Below are 23,734 nucleotides of genomic sequence, written 5' to 3' on the forward strand. Positions count from 1 at the left end.
TCAAATGGATTCTTAGTTATACACTATGATCAGAGCGACATTGGAAAATCTTTTGAAAAATTGGATGAAACTGATTCTTAACTGATGTTTGAAAGTCAACTGAGCGAATGGTTGGTGAATGGTTAAACTTGGCAAATTGTGCATTGAATAATGTTACGATTTGATATAAAAAGTGAAAAGAAACAAGATGATGATAAAAAAAAGACTTGAAAATAACAATGAAAATTATATGAAAAGCTCAATTGTTAACGTTACACAAAGCTAAACAGAGCCACTTGGATGGTAACTGAACATAATATTGTTGGAGTGAAGAAAAATATTTACCCAAAGTTTTGTTCTTCTCATTTGATAAAGTGTAAAAAACATTTTTCACAAACTCAACGGACCTTTAAATTGTTGGAAGGAAGGGAAACACTAACGATTGGTTGAATTAGACAACCAGACAGTACCACTTATAATCATTATTATCCTCATCACTCTCATCACTCTCATCATTATCATCATAATCATTCTCTGTCAGTGTGTGGCTATTGTTAAAAGGTGTGACTGATTCCCTGTGTTATAGTTGAATAAGGATAACGGCATGTTGCCTTAACCTCTCCACTGAAAGTCAGCTTAACCTAAGAGAGTAACTTTCTCAGGTTAAAGTCAACTCAACCAACAGGCAGCACTTTGATGCTCTTGAAGAGGCCCAAAAGGACTCCTTAAGGCGACCACAGTGTGCAAGGAGAGCGAATCAAAATAATGGGAAAAGAAGAAGAAAAGATGAAAAGAACAATTTATGCAGAAGAAGAAGAAAAAAACTCGTCGATAAAAAGGACACACAAAAAAGGCCAACAAGAACGATTCGAAGCCACAACCAGTTGACTTAAAGAGAGGAACAGTTATGAATACAAGGAAAAAGACGAAGGAAGAAGAAAAGGACAAAAATAAATTCAAATCTCTGTTACATTATCTTTGCTTATGAATAATAATAATAAAAAGAGCAACTTCTATCATCATCATCATCATCTTGATCATCATCTTGACTTTCAATGTTTCCTTTAAATGGTTTACACAAAATGCTTTTCAAGAAATCACAATAACCTTTCAATGAGATGATACAAAATCGTTCAACTGCGAAATTTGGTTTTTGGCTTTTGCTCTTTTCTGTGCTTCTTCCTTGACCAATTATACGCTCATTTTTCCATATGTGACAGAATGCCGTGTTTCTCCCTCCCTGTAAATAATATAATAACAAGAGTGAGAAAAAAATGTTGCTCTTGAAACTTTTTCTTCTTCTTCTTCTTTCCATCCCATTATAATTCATTGATCATCAATAAAATAACCTCACAAAACCATATTAATAATCATTCAACTTTTTAAGAGGAATTAGTTAAACAACAACAACAACAATTGTTATCAAAATAATGGTTAAACTGGAAATGCTATTTGTGATGATAAAAAATGATGCTAATCGATTTTCAGCGATTTTAAAGATTATATTATTACAATAATACATTGTATATCCGGCTATAGAGATGTATCAATTGATTGGCAATGAGAGAAAAGACGAACCGAAAAATTTCCATGTTAATCAATGGCAAGTTTTGAGGCTCATTTTGTCAACCATTGGTCGACTCTTAGACAATGGTAAAGCCCATTAAAATGGTTAACTTTTCATCACTTATCACAGCTTATCATTATCATGCTTGTGGCTTTGGATAACTCTTAACTCCTGGCAAGAGCCTTGTCATGAATACAATAGAGGTTGACCTGAAATGAAAAACTATACTTTTGTTGTTGTTTTTTTTACTGCTTCTGCTGTTGCCTTTTCATTTTGAATCACTTTGTAAGAGTAAACTGTTAAAGGTTGAAAAAAAAACACTCAACAGGATCTAGTTTTTGTTGTTGCAAATTGAGATTAACTTTTGAAAAATGGCTCCTCAATATTGTCCATATTAATGTTAACTCTTCATCTTTTTTTCATCATCGGATCAACAATTGTTCATCTTTTAAGTGGCTCTTCTCTTTCCCTTTTACTCATCATACTTCTCATCGTTATCCTCATCCTCTCCAAGGGAGGTAAAAGTAGGAGTTGATATTTTATTGACAACTTTTTGGGTTGCATTAGTTCAATCCCTTTACTTACTAGGGTTCAACTTTATCATTTATTGACCATTTTAATGGTTCAAATCAAGTTACATGCTATCAAAAGGTTAACTTTTCCTGTTTCGATTTCGCTTTTTTTAAGCATCGGAAGAATCAATTTTTTTGATCAAATTTTAAATTAAAAGATTGCATGATGCAAAATGAATTCAAATATTAAAGGCAAAGTATTATTGAGTAATACTTTAGCTTTTCATAAATTAATTCATTTGAAAGTATAGCAATGAACAAGAAAAGGAATGACTAAAGCGATTTGATTGAAAATAAAGGAGAAAAATTTAAAATGGAATTTGATTTGAACTCGAATGAAGTAATGAAGATACACAAGATAGCACACCTTTCGGTAGGACATTATAAACAAAAACAGTATATTTAGCGCATTGATTCGTCTGTTGGACAATTGATACTTTGTTCCTTCATTAAGGTCAATAATTCTGATCGAATTGTCCTGTCGACTTTTAATAGTTGAGTTAATTTGTTAGGGAGATTAATACAGTTTAACCAAAATATAAGGTTATCTAGGGCGAAGAAGGCAAAAGTTATTTTATATTTTAGTATTTCGCTCAAATAAATGAAGGTAAAGTGTAAGAATTTGAATAAGATTTCCAATTGGAGGAACTACGTATTCCTTATCAAATATAATGAGGAAAAGGAGGAAAGTTGATACAAAACAATTGTCAATGCAAAGTATTGGTGATGATGGGCAATATTGATAATGAGGATGAAACAAACACAAGATAATCCAATGGTTTCAATGTATATCAATGTTAGGTGGAATAGCAGGTGAAATTTATTCTGTTTTCTTGGATCCAATTGAAAACTCGTCTCAAGTCTAAAGAGAACTGGCCAAAGAAAGAAATGGACAGTAAAAGGAAATTGGTGCCTCAAATTATAAACTTACTTTATGTGGACCATTTTATAATAGATTTGATTTAGAAATGAAAAACTTCAGGTTGTGAGAAATGCAAAATTTTTGAGGTTTAGGTCTGCAATCCAATTCATCGTTTCATATGTATTCACTTTCTGTCATCATGTTTTGTTGCATTACATTTCAATTTGATTTTGACTGAATTTCAATTTTGATAAATAGCTTATAAAGCTAATAAAAATCTTCGAGAACAAAATTTCATTTTATTTTCATTGAAAAACGCTAACAAAAAAATGGCTTATTGCACATTATCAGACGGTGTTGGCCCAGATCTGGACAAAATTGAGTGTCCCAGAAGCAACCTTTTATATACTAATATTGATTGACATTAATAACTGAAGAAATGAAAAATGAAAGTAAAACAAAATGAGAACTTCTATCAATTTATTCATAAACTGAAAAGACAAAGGCAATGTTACATTCTCTTCCTTCTCATTTACCATGTTCATCATCTTCTTGTCCTTTGCAAGTTCACTTTTCACAGTTCGATTAAGATTCATTGGCAACTAAAGTGATTCACAGTGAGAGATGATGAATATAAAGAAGCAAGAAGAAGAGGCAACAAAAAAAAGTGAAGTAAAAAAATACTCTTTTTATAACTTGTCATCCCTTCAACTTTACTAGACTTTTGTTTCCCCTTCATTCCCATTGTGAGTCTAAGGCATATTCACCCTTTACCCTGGCGATGAGGATGATAATGATGATGGCAAAAGTTTAAAAGCATCACTTTCACCCGTCCGACATGAATATCAGGAGAATGACTATTGGACTCTTCTGGATGCTCCATTGGCCACAGACACTGTCTATAGATGAAGATAAATCCTTTTTGCATAATGGCTTAAGATAATCGAGAGATGAAACAAGATGATAATAATGATCAAGAGTAAACCCTTCTTTCACTTGCACTACTTTTCACTCTCATCATTATCAATGTATTTAAATGTTTACAATGTTTAACCTTATTTTTAAACATTTCACTATTTATCCCTTTTTATCATCATTATATTATGAGAGAGAGAGTTGCCTTTTTATTTAATAATAACACAAAATGCACAGCCAACAACCATTCATTATTTCAAATCAAATCAAAACATTTTTCACAATTCAATCTCGTCTTTCATGTTAAACATAATCAACAAACCATCTACACCATTTTGCATCCCATCCTCATCATCATCAAAAATCGTCTTCTTTCACTTCATTGCTTCACTTGTTTTTTTTTGCAAAATTTTTTGCTTCTCTTTTTTGTCGACTCTTTTTTTTCACTTGATGACTTTAAATCCTTTTTTTTGTCAACATTGCACTTTATGTGTCTAATAACCCTTTAACATCTTATGTTGATGTTGTTGATTGTTTGCTTGTTTATGACACTTTGTGAGTTGAATAAGATGATGAACCATTTCTAAACAATTGTGAACCTTTTGTTGTTGTTTTTCAAGCCATTTCTTGATGACTGATTCCATTGACTGATTGTCAGTCAACAATTTAAATGATTGTTTAAAATGATTCAAGAAAATGGAATTACATTTGCAAGAAGATGAAGAAGATGAAAATAGGAAAGAAAAATAAACAACTTTAGGGTTATTCAATTGATGGGGAATGATGAGTAGGAAAACAAAAGTAAATGTTTATGTTTCAATTGACTTTTCAGCTTTATTTTAATGTTAACCATTTTATTCATTCATTTGCATCTATTTTCATCACTGATGATAATGTTAATAATCATCTTGAATGGGTTGACATTTAACCCATTATTGTTATTATAACGTTATTGAGATTCATGATTGAGAATCATTTTTGTTTTTCTTCTTCTTCTCCTTTTTTTTTGCTTTCCATTTCTCACCATTACTAATCAATAAACCGTTTTTCCTTTAACCAGTTTTACCAGTTTATTGTCATCAAGATGAGGGTTGGCAATGATGATGATCATTGATGAGGTTAGAGATGATAATGGTTTTTAGTTGAAGATAATTTAATTGTAACATAAAAGGGTAAACAAAAGCCTTTTGTACATTACAATATTAGGTGATAAAGATTGGCTTGTTGGCCTATTGGTCAACCCCTTGTGGTAAGTATACTGTAAACAGAACAAGTATAAGATGATTTCAATGTTGCTAGTTGACCAAGGTCAATATTACCACTCAATGGTGTGGTCAATATTAAAACATGGTGACATACAGGAATCAAGTTTGAACAAAAGGTTATCAATATTAGATTATGCATGCAGATATAAGAGTATATACATGATATTGTTACCCAAGTTAAAGTAAATATTGTCATCAAGAGCAACATCAAGATGTGTCCAAGTATAAAAATGTCAATTGGCTTTACTTTCATCTTTCCTTTTCCATCTTCTTTTCATTCCAGTTAAAAGCTGATTATCCAATTTATAATGATCAAGTTAATTGTCTATTCATTTTTGCACATAAACATTTAAAGTCAACCTTGCGAGTATCAATGACAATTCAAGTTATTCACTTGACTGACAGTTGTTATTTTTTTGCATTGCAACTCATTACCATTATTTGATTGTAAGTGAGTTACTTGACGTCTAACTTTTTGTTTCTTGCTGCCTGATTTGATATCAAATGAATATATGATTTGGGAAATGATTTAAATCAAAATGGATAAGATGGAAGTGAGAGAAGAGACTGAAAATGAAAATGAACAAGTTGAATTTGAAGTGGAAAACATGATGTTTCCTTGTTAATAACATGATGGATCGGGATATGATGTTTCCACATTCCAATAAGATGAGGCCAATCGAGATGGAAACTTTCAAAATAAGTAATAATAAAAAGAGGAAAAAGAAGACGAAATAAACAGTAAAATCTAAACTTTCTTTTTTTTCTCTCTTCCTTTTCTTCTTCTTCTTCATCAATCTTTGTCTTTTTATTTCCTCTCTTTCTCTGTCTACCACTTTCACTTTCCTTATCATTCTCATGATGAAGATCATCTTTACAAGGGAAAGAAGCAAGTTCAATAAATAAAGTTCAATTTGTAGGTTAAATCTGTATGATTACTTTGAAGAGCAAGAAAAATATCTGATAACAGAAGATGAACAAGAAGAAAAGGAAATTAAACCGTTTCAATGTTTTTGAGAGCAAAACATGATCATCATTTCATCTTGCTTCCCATAACCATCATTTTGTAAATGTTACTGACTACATTTACCTCTGTCAATCATTTACTAACCAAGAGGCACAAAAAAAGGTCAATTTTAAATTCATTCTTAACATTTTAATTTAATTTTTTGCTCAGATGAAGAAGTAGAAAAAAATTAAATTTTAAAGTCGATTGAAAATGAAACTATTGTTGCATATTGTATAAACCGTGTACTTGTATTATATATATAAAAAAATATGTAACTTCATGCAAGAAAAGATCTTAAAATAGTGAAGAAGATGATGAAAATGAAGCAAAAAATGGATCAAGATGAAGGTAATACTGGAAAGATGTTGACAGTTGCTGTTCTTGAAGAGAGACGACAACCACAGAAGACAACTATTATTATAAGAGGTAGAAAAAAACAGATGAGCTCAAGATTGACGAGTATCTTATTGAAGATGGCAATGAAGGCGAAATTCTTGTGCTTAGATGGTTATCATCATTTGATTTTAATCCTCTCTCTCTTTTCCCTCTTTTGTCATCCAACGTAACATATGATTAGATTCCTTTTCATCAGCATCATCCTCTGTCAATTCACCGGGATCACTTTTATATTCATGGTTGTCCTTTTTGTGTTTAGCTTTTTACCTTCTTCTTCTCCTTGTTGCAATATATTGCTAAACAATATCATGTCAAGATGATGACGGTGGTGATGATATGAATGTGGAAGAGAGATTCAAAAAATGTATATTTCAACTATTTTTAACTATTATTATCTAGACTACTATCATCGTTTCCAGTATCATCAGCATCATTATTTGTTATTAGAGAAGTAAAGGATTTCCAACATTTACTTTACGTTTGATGGATATCAATTAATTGGAATGCCTTTTTGTCTATTTTTGCTTTGTACATCATTTGGTTGAGTAACAATCTTTTTCAATTTACATTGTCGGTGTTACACTTTTGGCCTTTTCTTGTTGGTCTTTCATGTTTCTGCCAATTTTGCAGGTCACTTGGTCAATTGATTACATTTGATTTGTACAATAGACGCTTTATAATCGCTTTGCAACTTTGAATCGAGAGCAGCGAAAAAAAGAGCAGAAAAACGTTTTCTTTTCTTTGATACTTGATGGTAACTGGTGATTTAAATGACTGGTGGTTTACATCTTGACGATAATCATCATTCAGTGTAACAATTGGCAACAACAATCGCTTTCCGTTTCAATGAGACGTTCTTAGTGATAATCTGGGATTGCTTGAGTTTCCTTTGCTTCAATATTGGTTCAACTTGCACAAATAACTGTCAAAACTTGAATCACTGAAAGAAATGAGAAAAATACGTTTAGTAATTGAATTATGAATCTAGATTATCAGTTAGGTTAAAGTCTAGGGTCAGAGATAATTAAATTTTGATGATGAAGTTGTATGAGAGGGGAAAAATGGGTTAAGTTACAAACCTATTTTTTATTGTATTTTTGATGGATTAAGTTTATTCCAATAATCTGCAATTACGGTGTAATCAATGCTCAAACTGTACCGTATTAGCCAACTTTATTGTTTGCATAATTAGAAGCCTGTAAATTAATGGGTGAAACAAGTGATAATCATATTAATAAAAATAAGTTTACAGGGAAACATTATTTTATTTGTTTACTGTTCACTGAGATGAACAAAATTGTCACCAATCTTGTTTTTTTTGTACACATTAGTTAATTGTAATTAACCAAATGGTAGTTTGTCAGCTAATCAGTGTTGGAACTTGGGAAAAAACAAAAGCTAAATCAATTAGATTATTAGATTATATTTTTTCGCCTTTGATCACTTCAATTATTGTTCGTCCTTTTGTCTTCATCCAACAAGTTGTGTTCAAGTTGATTAACTAAAATGAAAAGCAATTGTGAAAGTTAAAAGTTGGTTGGGTTGACAAGCCAATCAAGAAAAGATTTAATTGTAATTTTTGTATTAACTGTTTACCATTTTGTATTGTTGATTACTTTTAACTTTACACTTCTCTTCACTTTGCAATGTAACTGTTTTTTAATCTCATTAACTTGAAATGTTTTCTCATTGCATTCATTGAGATAGACTTGAATAAAGAGGGGATAAAGAAGGAGAAATGGAACTGAAAAGCTTTCAAATGAATGAAGAGAATGATATGAAATTAAATTAAAAGATTAACAGACAGACTTATAGACAGGAAAAGATTTAGAAGGGGAAAGTTAAAAGGTCTTAACGTGACAATTTGACTCCAATTAAAGTTATAACTTATAAGTTACAACAACTCAAAGCTAATCAATCTCAATGTGAATTTAGTTGATTTGGAAGGTAAAAAATTACTTTACTAATTAAATTAATGATCATCAAATCAAGTCAACATCAACCAAGTCGAGTTAACAAAGAAACTGGAAAATTTAAAGTAAACTTGAAAATTTTCAATGTCAATATAGCGCTGAACCTTTCTCAATCAACAAATTTCACATGAAATTGGACAACATTCAATTAACGAGACAAACCATTCAGGTAAAGAAGTGGAATCGAAGGCAAAAGACGAAAACAATTGAAATGATCGAAGCAAATCAAATTGCGATCAATCAGTGAAGGCGTAAAACTGGAAGCGATTGAGAGGAAGAACGATGGAAATAATTTCAAAGCCAAAGTGAACCATTTATATGACTCAGGAGCTTTGGATATTAATTGTAACAACGTTTCTCCTCATCAATATCATATCATATAAGGCTAACAATTAATCCCATGAGGTAAGGTTATCTTCATCTTATATCCATCATCAATCCTTTTATATCATCAGGTTTCCGGTTAAAGTCAAGTTAACCAACAACAATAGGGAAAACTTGTCAATCTGTATAAGAGAGAGAGAAAGAGAAGCAAATAATAAGTATTAGTAATAGTAAAGTTATAAGCAATAATAGTTATAATAATAATAGTGATAATAATAATATATATATTTACTTGAAAAGAAAGGTTAAAGAAATTTTTATCAAGGGAAACATTAGATTCACAAAATACATCATTGTTGTTGTTGAGGTTTGGTATCCAAATGTGTCAAGACAAATAATAATCAACGTCTCGATATTGTTAAGGTTTGCAGTTTCACTCATTTTTAGATGCTGTTCAGTTTAGTTGATAAACAATCAAGTTTTAAATGTAATAAGAGTTATTACTGGAACAAAAAAAGGCAAGGAAACAAAGAAAAAGAAACAAATTAGAAAAGAATGAAATAATTTTTTTACTTTCAAGATTTTCTTACCTTCATCGTCAACTTTAAAATCACTCCCAAGTTGAAATAGTAACAATTTTGATATTATTATCGATAGGAAATAAAGTTTGTTCTTGGTGAAATTCAAGATAACTTTAAGTTCAATCAACCATCCATTTCAAAAAATCACTTTGTCAGGTCAAATTTAATCAACTTTGATCATTTTAGATTTTCACTTGAAACTTTAACTCTCCAAAGGAACTGTAAAAAAAGGCAACCAAATACAAGAAGAGAAGGTAAGTAAAAAAATATCAAGTGGATAAGGTCAAATAAATGTATTTTGATAGGAAGAGGGAAATGTTAATAATTTCTTGCCTTCCTTCGACATCGTTTTTTCTTCTCTCGTCTTTCCTCCTTTTTTTTGTGCTTGATGAAATACTTATGAAGAAAAACTGCGATTTTGTTGAAATCATGATTAACACATTAACAAATATTAATTTTTTGGCTTTGTCTCAAATTGTTATCAAGTGTCAATGGTTATGACCACTTTTCATATATATTTATGTATATCCCTCCTTTGGTTTGCTTGTTAGTTGAAAATGTTTCAATTGCAACTTCAAATCCAATCCATCATGACAAGAAACTAATAACTTGAGGTTAGTTGGGAGTCACCATAATGTTAATAATGCTAAAGAAAAGATGTGAAAGAATGTAAAATATAATATTAGTATCTAAGTGTATATATATATTGTATAAAGAGTGATATTCTGTGATAATAATGACATTAGTTGACATTTTCTGAGACGTAGAAATGATATAAAAATAACATTGCAAGAAATATTCTTGGGTCAGAAGGTAAGGGTTAATCGGTAAAATTAATTGTTTTGCTCCATGTCAATTGTAATGTTAATTATTAACCTTGTGTTTATCTTTTTGGACTAAAATTACTTACCCTCTGGTGGTGATGATTATAATAGTAATAAGAAGAGCATTAAAATTACTAACAACATTTGACTGTTGTTTGTTTAATTATTGTCCGCTCGTTTAAAGTGTAAGGCTGGATAATATCAATATTGTTCATACTTGAAGGAAAGTAATGTCAATATAAATGTGTGGAAGTGTTGAATGTATGTGAGTGAGTGTGAGTGTGTTTGCTTACTTTCGTGATGAGTTTAGTTTCAAAACAATTTCCTCCTTCTTAAATCAATTCCTATTATTTGGACATCAACATCTGAAGAAGTGAACAAACATAAAATTAAGTTCCTAGGAAATAGAAATAAAAATATTAGCTTTTCTCTTTTTATTTAGCTTTCTTCTTTTTTTGAGACTTACTATTTTTATTATTTGATCATCTCTTCATTATATTATATTTTTCTCATCACCTTTACCCACCATATTCAATTTACCATCCGATAAAGTGTGTATCAGATTCAAGCGTCCAGGTTAACACTTGTTCAATCAACTTGTCGAATAAATGTTCTTTCATTTGATTTAGATTAACCATTCCATGTTAGTTATAAATTGAGTCGTGTCTCTAGAATATTCACGATGAGCTTACATGAATTAATTCAACCATTCCAGTTGTACCTAGATAGCTATAAATAAAAGAGTTGTCCGGTTCTTTGATTAAACATATTTTGAAAAGACATTTATAATGTTTGATATTAGACTTACCCAGTTAGAACAGTTAAAAGGCGATGAACGATAGTTTAAATAATAGTCTCTTCTGAAAATCAATAATAATTAACATGATAAACAGTAATACACAGTAATTCAAATTAATTCTTAATCTTTAATGCATTGAATAATTAAAACAATGCATATGAATTTTTTTTCCGTTAGACAATCATATCCCGCCATCTAGAGGTAGCTTTTACTACTTGTAAAATGCATTTCGAGTTGAAGACTTCAATATTGTTGAAACATCGTTCTGTTCAAGTAAAATCGCATTGAACTCATCAGGTTAGAGAATGAAATCTTCTGAAAGCAGATTAAGATTTCTTAATGGTGATCGCACCTTCATATTGAGAAAATAATCGAAAAATTTTACAATGGAAATGTTAATTTGCTTCAAGTTGATTATAATGAAAAATTAAAGAGATTTATCTAGTTTGGCCCGAAAAATCAAATCAATTTAAGCAAAATTTAGAAGTGAAAATATCTATTTTATTGTTGTCGTAACAGAATGGATAAAATTAGTTGATTGATCAACTTAATCATTACATGATTGAACTTTTTGTGATTTTTATCAATCGATAGCTTGATGATGAAAATATGTAAAATGAATTCATTTTAGTTTACAATAACAAAAGTCTATTAATAGTTAATCAAAAGAATTGATTTTTTAGTTGATAAATTAAGTCTACATAGAAACTTTTGAATCACAAGAGGAGATGAATTGTTTTATCATCACCACACAAATACTGAAAACAAATTCAATCTTTTTTTAGTCCTTGCGATCAATGAAAGTGTTTGGACATCTGTGAAACAAGACTAGGGAAATTTGATGAATAGTTTAAAATCTCAATCAGCAGGGTTTTCGAGACGATAGAAATGTTGATTAAAATTTTCCTTGGGTTACAAATATTTTTTCGCCATTGTTCGGAAAAATTTACCCTTACGCACATTAGCAGCTTCGTTGAGAATATCTTCAGGGTTATTTGCGTTGAGTTCTGATTGTCCAATTAAATGGAGTGATTTATTTTTCCTATCGATCTCACCTCTTCTTGTATGAAGATTAACCAGATACTCTAAAATTGTAATGTCCCAAAATGAATCATATAAATCATCACAGCTATCATTACATGATTTTTCACTAAGTCCTTTGAAAATGAGAGCATAATTGGGTTCCTTAACCATTTGATGGAGAACTGCAGCTTGAGTGTGACACCCCAATTTAGTAGAACAATGTATCATCCTTGAAATTATTTTTTCTTCCTCAGGATAAGTTCCAAATACTGTAAAGTATTCTGTGGTAATTATCATCAGTGTCAAGTAGTTACTCATGGCATCTGCATATTGTCCTTCAATAATAGCTAATTCGGCTTTACATCGAAGTAAATTGATTTCATTGGGCTTGAGAGACAATCCTTTTTTAAGAAGAACTTTAAGAGTGTCAAAAATACTTGATAAATCGATATTAGCTGAGCTTGCTGGTAATGAGCTGGGCCATTGGAAAGTTGGCTGGGGTAAGACAGTAAGCTCGATTCCAGAAATGTCTCTTTTGAGATTGAGAATTTTGATTAAACATGATGTAAGAAGATTAATATGAGCAGAATTTTTGAGTTTCTTGATGAATTGACAAAAAATATCCAGGTCCCAGCTTGATAGAGGTAAATGTATATTACGTTTGGCAATTATCCGGTTTCTATCATAAGGTAGCACATTACAGATTAAATCCCAAAGTTCTTTTGCTTTCATTGGATGATGAGAAGGAGAATCTGTACTAGCCAGAGATGAAAGAAGTGATGATAGGCGAAGTAGAGGATGTTTGGAATTGACGAAATCTTTCAAAGTTTGTGGGCTTGATTCAAGCAAGAAAAGACAACAGAGATCTACAAGCTCTAAAGGAAGATCAGCTAATAGTATTTCATTTCGCAAAGTTCGTTCACATTTTGCAAGAAGCTCTAGGTTTCGTCTTTCGTCTATATCATTACTTTCAACATGGTGCTGTAAATCAGTTTCCAAAAGTTCAAAAGTGATGATATCAGCCAAATTCGGTAGAGATGCTTGATAATCTTCTAATAAGGATAAATATAAAATTCTAGACTCAATATACATTTTAGCTCGTCGAAGTTCAGCTGCTTTCGCTAAAGCGATATGACATTTGTTATATTGAGGAATGGGGAGGTTTGATAAACACGAAGCATGGGCTAGAGGTATATCCCAAGCACGATTGATCATCAATGGAGGCTTGTTTACTTTGGGAATCAAGTCTTGGATAACTTCAGGAACAGTTGCTTCCAATAACAATAATTCTGGATCTTTTTCAACTTCATCATCACCTCCGTCGATTTCTCCTTCCTCTTCACCTTCGGTTAAAGACGCCATGTGAACATCTGATCCATTTTCAAGAGTTTTCACGGGTTCTGATATTTCAGGTATTAATTCCTTTAAACCATTCATACGGCTTGTTAAATAAAATGCAAAACGGCGGATATTCTGTTTTTCTGTATTGCTGTCACAGCGAGCATAAAATTGATTAAGTTTAGCGGATATTAGTTGTAGGTCAACTGTTCTTTCAACGAAACTTAGATCACAGGAGACTCCTTTTTTGGCATTTTGTAGACACTCGTCAAAATAAATTTCAAATGACTTGGACCCAGAGTCTCTTGTAGAAACATCACTGCACAGTTCTTTTGATGATTCAATATATTGAGATAAGTTTTTAAACGATTCATCGTTCAATTTAGAAACATTGATGGCTCGAAAATGTTTATCGGCTAAAACGTAATTTTCATTAAAAAAGTACCATTTACCAAGCTCATAGTGAACAATATCATAAAGATTAGAAATGTCAAGAGATTTAACTTTAGTCCAATCACATTTTATGGTTGAGTTAGGTTCTATAGAGCTAGGAAAACAATCAATCAACGGTAGACAAATAGAATTACAATTTTCAACCAAAAAGTTTTCCAAATAGCTTATAGCATCAGGCGACAGTTCTCTGAGCTTTTTGAACATATTCTCGAGAACTTCTATCGGAACATAGCAAGGATCTAGTTGTTGCATCATCTGAGGAGGTATTGACAGTCCTCGTGGACCTCGAGTTGGATAGGATAATCGAATGATTGATCTCAATGTCCATCTAAAATACAGTAAATGAACTGCTTTAAGAACTGTAACAGGTGGACTAGCTACTTCCAATATTTTGATCAATTCCTTGAACAAGGTAAATTGCATTGTTATCGGCAATTGTTCTTCCAATGTGCCCAAATCAAATTCAATAAAAGCGCCAACTTTAACGGCTAACAATCTTAGAAGTTCACTACCACCAAGTGAGCCATTGAAAGAACCATCGATAGAGGCATTATTGAGAAAACTTATTATCAAGTCAACTGGTTTAGGATCATCTTTTTCACTTAAATGCTTCTCCAATAAACTTTGATGCAAAACAAATTCGAACCACAGAAAATTTGCCATTTAAGGTAAATAAAAATAATCACAAACAGGTATAATTTTCACTTGATTCATTCACTTCAAATAAGCTAAACAAAAATACTCAAATCACATGAATCATGTGACATGATTGTCGCAAAAAGAGCTGCTGCCATCTATGAAGAGGTTACAAATGTAATCTAGCAAATTTGGTAAAGATTTGATTATGAGATTGTATTTATAATACAAGGGAAATGAATTAAATGTTAAACCGAATCATTGAATGCATAATTTGTTAAATTTTATTGGTTGAACCAATTCCGTGTTTCTACATTTGTTTCTGGATTAATAAGATTACCCCAGAATATATAAATTCACCAATCAGGCAAAGTATGCCAATCGGAATCGTGAATAAGAAGCTCTTGAAGAAAAGCTTGTATTTGTCGATATCTAGTTTATTGAAATGATACAGGGCTGGTGTAGATCTTACGGAAATCTTATGTAAGCAGCCTTTATTTTGCTCAGGATCCAGAATCTTATCAGAATACTGTCTCCATTTAGATGGGAAATACAAATCGAGTTGACTTTCGAATCTTTTCTCATGTAATGCATTGATAATCTTGGTGGCATGAGGAGATAGATTTGAATTTAAAACAGAAAACATGAGATGAGTGGGCAATGCTTCAGTCGATTTATGCCACTGTGGCATAGGTGAATCTGGGTAGTTTGCACAATAGCAAAGTCGAGTGTGATCAGTCACTTGCGGAGTAATAATAAAAACGCATAATTTCAATTCCATCTCTTTCATTCTTAATTTATCGAAAAGGCTGTTTAAGTTTAAGAACTTTCCTCGTTTTAAAAGTTCCTGGTAAACTGGAGAAGAACCGCCATTATTCAGAGAAAAGCATACATCTGAAGACAACCAGATTGGAATCCTGTCAGAATTTGCCAAATCTTCCAATGAATCAATCGTTTTAATGGATACTTTGGATGTGAGATCAGTAGTAAATGAACACGAATAAAGTGCTGCCACAAAAAATACTGCAAATGTGATTACTAGATAAATAGATCGCAGAGTTTGGTGGTGAAAAAGAGCCTTTTGAGATGATCCTTGGCGTAAAACTGCACAAATCAAAGGCCAAATTATTGGTGGAGGAGAAATGGGTTTAATCTCATCAAATTTCAATTTGAAATGCCACAGAATGAAAGGAATGGAAAAAAGAGAGAGAAAAAGAGAAACTAAGAATATAATTACATCCAAAGGGAAAATTGAAAATGATCTGAGAATATCTTCATGAATTATTCCAATTTCGGGCAAAGTCGATACTATTTCACAAGACAAATCACTTGCTACTATTCCTGGTTTAAGTCCCGTAACTGAATCCGCAAGTGTTGCGAATGGATATGTGTCCATACCGAAGTCAGCTTCACCGCGTTGAACATGTCCAAGCAGGCCTGTACAATTAAAGGAATCACAGATTCCATTGGCGGGTGGATCAATCAAAACAACAGTGTAATTGATCGAATCATAGAATGCCAAATATTTGTTCAAGTAAAAAGCATATGAACCAGTGAATCTTTTCCTAATAGGATTGTAAACGGGTCCGAAATCGAGAAGTGCGATTTTGAAATGAAGATTTTGATTCATGACGATGTGTGACGACTTATCTGATTAGTTCAAGTTCACACTATGACACATAATCTTGTATGAAGATAATATTTAGATGAATCAAATGTTGTTCAAGTTTTGCTACAAATTCAAACATGAATCTTTATGAATCTAAAGTCAATAGAGTACGATTGTTACGATCGGAAGACAAAAAAGAGATGAAATTATTCATTTCTCAAACTGTTTTTCAATATTTGAATTGTAATTTCTGATGGAATGATAAAGGTCTTTTATTGACAATTGAATAATCATAAATTTAAAGCAAATATACAAATTCATAACCATAGCAAAAACTATTAAGGCTTGAATTGATTCTATCATTCTTTGGTAAATGTTGAAGTCTAATTGTTTTGATGTTCAAATGATGATAAGAAACAAAAGTCTTGCAATTATTCTGAGAAATATTGAAATCTAATTTTGATTTATAATCGCATTTAATGATGGACTTGTCTTTGAAATATGAAAAACTATCATTGTCATAAACTGGCACCAATTGAATTATTGATTAGATAGGGTTTGTGAGGATCACCCTTGGTCACTGTATAGTTTTTTATTGATAGATGGATAACACAAATGGAATGCTTTAGTTTTGTAGGAATAGACGTGAGCTGAAATTTATTATTGGTCAAGTAAACATTTGATCGCAAAATCTATGCAAATTGTATATCACATGAAGAGATAATTAAGCGGTGAAAAAATATTCATAAAATGTAGACAGTTTAAGTTCACAGTCGTATTTCTGTAAAATTAAAATCAAGCTTTGTTAGGATTAAAAAAATGTAACCTCGAAACTTGGTTTGCGTAATTGATTTGAATTTTGTTTCGGAACCCTTTGGATAAGAAAACATTTTTCTGATCAATAAACATTTTCTGAAAAAATCAAGATGACTTTTTCGCACCCCGTGTAGCTCTTTTACTTGTTGTCGCTGCTCTTTTAGATCTTCGTGGACAATTATCAGCTTCTTCGGTTGACTTTGTTGTTGATGAAGAGGTTGAAGTTGATGTAGATTCAGTTTCTTTGTTTTTTCTTGCATTTTTGGCACCTTTTCGGGATTTTAAGGCTGCTTTAGTCTTAGGTTCGGGATCTTTGACAACACTGATAGCATTTTCAACTATGTCTTTGTCTGTGTCTTCAATAACGTCTTCGATTGGTTTCATCTCGACATCGGGACTTTGTTTCTGCTGTTTAACTTCAACGGATTTCACGATAGGCGAATCTTTTCTCCTCTCAAATGTTGCTTTTTTAACTGTTTTGTCTGGAACTCGACGGGCCTCCGAAGAGAGTCGGAATACTTTTTCAATGGCAAACTCTCTTGAACGAGAAATTAGTTTCATTTGTTCTGATTTGGAATAGTTAAAGAAAATGTCATGAAAATCGGTTAAAGATTTCTCCAATTGTATCATCAATCGTCGATGGAAATCAATCTCTTCTTTAGCCACTTGTTCCTCACTCCGATAATTGTCCAACAGAATCGTTGTATCTTTAATTGTCTTGATAAGATCTTTGACTTTTGATGTCGTCATTATTCGTCTAGTTAAGTAACCCTTGACCAAGGCTGGAAGCTTTTGGATAGCTGGTTTATTAATCAATTGATCTGCTCGCTTCTTTTTAAGTTCATCAAAGGCACTTAAAGATTTTCTAAATTCATACGAAAATGGTATTGCAACGGGTTCGCAATTTTCTGGTATCCCTGGGATAATTTGTGGTTCTGTATATGTACCATTGATATGCTGACACATTTCATCCAGTTTAGTTCCAATAGTATCTTCCAATTCATTCAATTGGTAAACTACCGACTGTACTTGCTGTTTCAAACTGAATAATCTTTTGGTCAAGTCTTGTTTGAGATCAATTAAGCCTTTCCAGCAGTCCGTATTTCTGTCATTCGTTATAGATTGATTGGCGTGATTGTTTATAATTTGCTCATGTCTCCAGGTTGAAGGTGAGCTAGTGGTCGATGAAGGGGGCAAGAGGGTCTGTACACTACTGAAAGATCCAGATGAGCATGAATTAGGCCTGGAGTCAGTCCTACTATTAAAACAACTGCTTGATTGCTGAATTGATAATAATCTAGAGTTTTCACTTGGAGCTGTAGTTGTCAGTGAATTTTTAGATGGTAAGCTTATATTAGTTGAGTCTAGAGATGATCCTAAAGAGCCAGGTGATTGGCATGGCGTTGAATATAATGATGAATTGGTACTGAGATTTGTCTTGATTCCTGGAGGCAATGTCATAGCTTCTGATCTATTAATCATTTTCGGTAATAAACTTGAAAAATTACCAATGCAGGGATCAGCTTGAAAGACTTTATTTTAACCACTTTCAAATATTGATTCAACGCCAATACTTGCTACAGCGATTCTGTTATTTTAGCTTCTTGAGTTACTTGAAATAAGATTGATTCAAAAATTGTATCCTGCAATGAATAAAGAATATTGTAAAACAAAGTTAATGTCAAATCAAACTGGTTAGGGATAAGGATTGGTACAAACAAAAAGCAATCTTGTTACGCCAAAAAGTAGAGGGAATAGTATAGAGGTTTCAACTTACTCTTTCAAGATGACTTTAACATGATTAATTGAGAAGACACAATTAATTGATGGCACAGAACATTTATCTACATGAAGACTTCAACTTAACCACCATTTTTCAATTGATAGTAACTAAGGCAACAGCACTAACAACAATGTAAGATTTTTTGGACAATTAAACATCTTTCACTTTTGCAGCACAAAAAACTATCTCTTCAAAAACTTGTTTTGCTGCTCACCAGTTGACCAGAAATGTAAACAAAGTTTCTCTTGAATGGTGTCTTTCATATTTATCGCTATTAAGCCACCTGTTAATTATAATGAATAGTTATATTGAATTTGTTTAATTAATAAACATAATATTTTGGTTTTAAAACACAAGCCAACATATAATTTAAATAGTGAAAATGGAAACACGTTGTCAAGCTATACGTCCTTTAAGGAAAGATTGATTAGTTATTCCCAAGTTGGTCTATCGTTACTTTGTTTTCTGTTAATAATTGGCTTTTAATAGCTTCATGGTAAGTCATAATTAGTTGATTATCAAATAACTTAATTTATTTTGAAACTGTGTTTAAAGGGTAAAGCCGTGAAAAAAACAATAATTACAAGATGAGTTTGCAAGTTAACACTGTTTCAGCTACCTCAGTTTCAGTTACTGTAATATCTTAGCTACAACTTATCTTACACCTTTGAGTATTCATATCATGTTCCTAACATAATCAGCGCTTTAAATAGTCCTAAGGCTATCTTGTAATAATGATCAAGGTAATGATCTGTCAAAAATGTAATTTATTTCTTTTTTATTTTTAACATTTAGATGATCCTTGTCAAGAGATATGGAAACGCGTCAATGAGTTTTACTTGAAGGGATGCAAATTCACTGTACTAATGACAGCTGATGCTCTTGATGTTACCATGTCGTTTCATGGATGGAACCTCAAAAACTTTAACAATTAAGGTTGAAACATAATTTAGTCCTGGAATAACTTATTTAGAAGAAAGTATCGCAACAAATATTGGAACTGGATTTTACTTTTGCTTATTATGAGGTCAACCATGAGTACCTTCTAATCATCAGACTTCATCAAGTTTGAAAATGCATCAGCGGACTTGGATCTTTTTTCAATTGAAATTAGCTGAAAGATTAATTTGCTTCCTAACAGGAGTCGAAATGGTTGACTCTCACTATATTTAATGGAATACTCATTTACCATACTCATAGTGTTCGGTGATAGCGATAATCTTGAAGATGATCCCGATAGTGTGTACAAGCTCTTGGGCCGGCTCAAAATTTAGTTACAAACAATTAACTTCATAAATATTCGGATGCCATTGAACTAGCATAACTCCAATTGCCTGTTCTCCTATCAAAATAATGGAAAGCAAAATGGGAGAATGAAAAAGGTTTTGCAGTTGTATCTACTTTTACTCGTCAATAGTCGATAATCATCTAAAGCTTTTACATTGTTACTCTTCTGGTTATTGTTTAAACTAACCGCATACTGAACAACTGTTGATTATTTACAAAACAAGCATGATTAACCGTTTCGATCAATACATTTTCATCTTATCTCCATCTTTACCAGACACTCCTCATCTTCCTTGTCTCCCTTGTTTCTCTTCTCTATTGTCTCCCTCTTTCTTTTGATATCTATCTGGTCTGCTTCCCTCTCCTTTCCCTTTCCCACCTCCTTTTCTACATCAACATTATTTTGGTGGATTTTGCGGTGACCTTGGCCAGTGCCATATAACCTCATCTGGTATTTAATTCAGTAAATCACTCAGTCAATGGTTTTCGATGTAACTTAGTCCCTGCAATTGATTCTGTAACCACTATTGGGATGGCTAAACTATCGATTGACTGAAGGTGAAAATTCGGTTTCTTCTTACTGTTTTCGATGTTTATGTTTTGGAAATGGTTGTTTTTCCCATTTATACTGATTGATTGGTGATTAAATAGTGATTACACCTCCAGCCTGTACGCCTGATTTTACTGACACTACATCCAAAGTATTGAAACAAACTCAACTTAATCGATTCCTATTCATCAGTTCTATTGGCGAGTTCACTGTTACCATCGAAAATATTATTAGGTGTTCATCAAAATCAATATCATGGCCGCTCATTTATTAATAAGAGCGATCTATGACTATCAAGCTTCTGATCTTAAAGTGTTACATTGTAAAGCTGGTGATCGATTCATCATAATCAAACAAACTGAACCTCGAGGTGATTGGCTGTATGTAGTTAACTGTCAAGGTAAACTTGGCTATATTCCAGCTAATTACACTGAACCAGACTCATTGGAGGACTCTAAACTTTTGGAGCTGATTGATACCATTATTTCGGTTCTGGATGCTGACCATAATGATCCAAAAATTATTACTATACGCCAAATCAACCATGCTCAAGTTAAATTAACTCAACTTCGATGTGAAGTGCTTAGCCAACTACAAAGCAAACCAGGAGCTGTTTCATCGAAAAAAATCACCACTAATCAGCCTAGTGATGCAAATTTTATTGAAGTGGTAAATACTAATGATCCTGATCCAAATTTGTATAAACTCGGAGAGAACGACAGTTCTGGTAATGTCCAGGAACATATTCTGGGCTATAATTGTGATTCAATTAATGTACAAAAACCAGTCATTAGCACATCTGAAGCTGGAATCCAAGTCGATTTGATTGAACAAACAACCAATGATCCAACAATTTTAGTTCAAGGTGAAACTACTCTTGATGAAATGGCAACAATTGAAATTGATGATTCTTTGGCAGCTGATCTTATTGAAAGAGTCAGAGTTTCTACAGAATTAAGTCATGGAATGTGTAAATTGACTATCGAGACTGTGATAAATTACTTACGAGAAAAAATGCCTATGATTGAGAAAACTATGACAAAGCTGATTGATAAATTGGAGGCTGTTGACCAATGTCCATCACCCTTAGTTATGAAAAACTCATCTGATTTAATAAAATTGAGAGAGTTATTCCATAAACTATGGATCTGTAAAGCAGATGAACAACAAAGAGGTTGGCCTATTCATGATGATGAAGAGATGGAATCAAGCTTGATTGAGATGGTTAAATTATTGGCCAATGCTAATCCAACTATCAGTCGAGAAGCAATGTTCTCGAACAATTGTGATAATGTTTACATGGTCATTAGCTATTTTCATGAGGAGACGAAAAAATCTTTAAAAATGCAACTTTACTCTGTTCTTATGGAAATAATTCGTCTAAATGATAATATGATTGAAGATAATTTCTTATCGACTGTTTTACCGGCTTCCTTGGCCAATGAAATGATAAATCATCGTGACGATATTGAAAGATGGTCTAAAGCGTCGATATTATTTACCTACGTTTTTGGATCTGGACAAAAACCTCCTATTAATTTGTATGAACATGTTAACGAAAAATATGTCAACAGTCAATTGGATTTAATTGAAGGTGAAGATATTGAAGGAAACAAGTTGGAACATAAAATACCATTAGAAATGTGTATTCCTCCAATTTTGGCATTCAATCTACATTTCGATTTAAATGAGAGTAATCTGGTCCTGAAAGCTATCAGAATGAGGTCTAATGTCAAATGTTTGATGGAAAATCTAGTCTCTTACTTGAACTGGGAAGAAGATCCAACTCTTTTAATCAATTATTTTGGTAAACCTATGAAAACCTGTGATCGACCCAATGCTGTTCATAAATTGTTAACCGAGGTTTTTGAAGATCCTGAACTTGCGAATCTCTTTTATTACAACGACGTCAGAGTTATGATCGATATATTAATCTCACATCTCAATAATATTCAAGACGAAGATGAAAATCGTTTCTCTTACCTCAAATTACTCTATAATATAATCAAAAATACTAATTACAAAGAGGAGCCACATAAACTTATCGAAGTCAACCAATGTATAGATGCAATCTATTCCCATGAGTCAAGTCCTGATAATGAAAAACGAATGGTCAGGATGATCAAAGAATTGTTAACAGCAGAAACAGTTTGAATCTCTACAATTAGAATAAGTATGAAAATTGATTTCATATATTATTCCGGTGAAGGAGATGAGTCCAAGGTGTTACTAAAAAAGTAATATAATTCCATATCGCCAAACCTGTTTTGTAATCCAACAACGATGAATAATAATCGTCAATTAACGAATTCTATGTCCTCAAGTTTCGATTGATTGGAAACTCAATTTGTATAATATCGGAATTCACTGTGTATAAATTGCATTATGATCTTCACACAATTGGAAGCTTACTAGCCATAATTGCACAATTCAATTTTTCCCATGTACATTTACTTTCCACAAACCTTTCATCTAATCAATGTGAATGGTTCGAAAGATAACGCTATTGCTCAAATCTGGATCAAAAGGTGGTTTATAACGCAGACCCGCGTTGAAAAGGATTAAAGACAAAAAATGATTCCTAGGATATGTCTGGAATACGAACAATTAAAAAAATGAAAGTCCAATTACGTTGTCCAGTTATTTCACTAAATTAATTCTTATTTATGTGAAGAATCGTAATTTAGTTATCATTCTCTCTACCAAGCTGTTATCTGTTAAATTAAAGATGGTGATGGGTCTGGTGCCTTTGGGTCCATGGAAGTGTTTAATTTAGTTTACTTGATAGCCCACCTGATATTTAATTGAAAAATAAATTCAATTGTATCAATAAACTATGAATTCAAGAATAAGAATCCGAAGTAAATTTTTAAAGGGAAGATTTCGATTTAAGAAAGCCGCACAAATAAAATAACTTGATAGGACATCTACTTTCATTTTTTCAATGGTTTTTCTTCGATTTAAAGAGTTTTAAAAATAAATTTAATGAACTGTTCATTATAATAAAAGCTAATAAACTGAAATAAATTATAATAGCTTATTTGATCCAAACATACAAATCAACACTCACTTGTCAGTTTGTTTGTCAGCGACTTGCCCTCAAGATATGATTGTAACATTGATTATCAGAGAACAGCAGCCATTGATCGTACTTTTAGCAAATTGATAAATAA

At 32.1% G+C, this 23,734-nt stretch overlaps 3 protein-coding genes and 1 long non-coding RNA gene across 16 annotated transcripts; 1 reads left to right on the plus strand and 3 right to left on the minus strand.

The window, feature by feature from the left end:
* Positions 1-6,301: 6,301 nt before the first annotated feature.
* Positions 6,302-11,240, minus strand: LOC107363463 (uncharacterized). 13 transcript variants are annotated; one of them, XR_016198259.1, is made up of 12 exons: positions 11,076-11,236; positions 10,734-10,996; positions 10,561-10,664; positions 10,354-10,483; positions 9,777-10,089; positions 9,453-9,662; positions 9,155-9,365; positions 8,701-9,044; positions 8,162-8,317; positions 7,842-8,066; positions 7,645-7,761; positions 6,302-7,505 (listed from the first exon to the last, which is right to left on the minus strand). It is a non-coding gene; the product is annotated as an uncharacterized LOC107363463 (long non-coding RNA). The 13 variants fall into 13 exon arrangements; XR_016198263.1 differs by having other exon boundaries at positions 8,162-9,044; positions 10,561-10,632; positions 10,794-10,996; XR_016198268.1 differs by having other exon boundaries at positions 8,162-9,044; positions 10,561-10,632.
* Positions 11,241-11,545: 305 nt separating this feature from the next.
* IntS8 (integrator complex subunit 8) lies at positions 11,546-14,649 on the minus strand. Its single transcript, XM_015930594.3, has one exon. It carries the CDS (start codon positions 14,541-14,543, stop codon positions 11,979-11,981), a length of 2,565 nt encoding a protein of 854 aa, XP_015786080.1. The 5' UTR covers positions 14,544-14,649; the 3' UTR covers positions 11,546-11,978.
* Positions 14,650-16,582: 1,933 nt separating this feature from the next.
* Positions 16,583-18,817, minus strand: Cp110 (Centriolar coiled coil protein 110kDa). The gene is made up of 2 exons (XM_015930630.2): positions 18,719-18,817; positions 16,583-18,584 (listed from the first exon to the last, which is right to left on the minus strand). Exon 2 carries the CDS (start codon positions 18,421-18,423, stop codon positions 17,047-17,049), a length of 1,377 nt encoding a protein of 458 aa, XP_015786116.2. The 5' UTR covers positions 18,424-18,584; positions 18,719-18,817; the 3' UTR covers positions 16,583-17,046.
* Positions 18,818-18,928: 111 nt separating this feature from the next.
* On the plus strand, positions 18,929-23,612 carry LOC107363388 (NCK-interacting protein with SH3 domain-like). Its single transcript, XM_015930599.3, has 2 exons — positions 18,929-19,220; positions 19,520-23,612. The coding sequence occupies exon 2, from the start codon at positions 20,817-20,819 to the stop codon at positions 22,713-22,715; it is 1,899 nt and encodes a 632-aa protein (XP_015786085.2). The 5' UTR covers positions 18,929-19,220; positions 19,520-20,816; the 3' UTR covers positions 22,716-23,612.
* Positions 23,613-23,734: the final 122 nt, after the last annotated feature.

This window comes from Tetranychus urticae, chromosome 2 (assembly GCF_039701765.1).
Source record: "Tetranychus urticae isolate SD_2017Ah chromosome 2, NJAU_TeUrti_SD_1.0, whole genome shotgun sequence".
In the NCBI taxonomy this organism is placed as follows: domain Eukaryota; kingdom Metazoa; phylum Arthropoda; class Arachnida; order Trombidiformes; family Tetranychidae; genus Tetranychus; species Tetranychus urticae.

Bases quoted from the DNA above. Each gene is read 5' to 3' on its own strand.
- IntS8 (XM_015930594.3), bottom strand. From the start codon at position 14,543: ATGGCAAATTTTCTGTGGTTCGAATTTGTTTTGCATCAAAGTTTATTG.
- Cp110 (XM_015930630.2), bottom strand. From the start codon at position 18,423: ATGATTAATAGATCAGAAGCTATGACATTGCCTCCAGGAATCAAGACA.
- LOC107363388 (XM_015930599.3), top strand. From the start codon at position 20,817: ATGGCCGCTCATTTATTAATAAGAGCGATCTATGACTATCAAGCTTCT.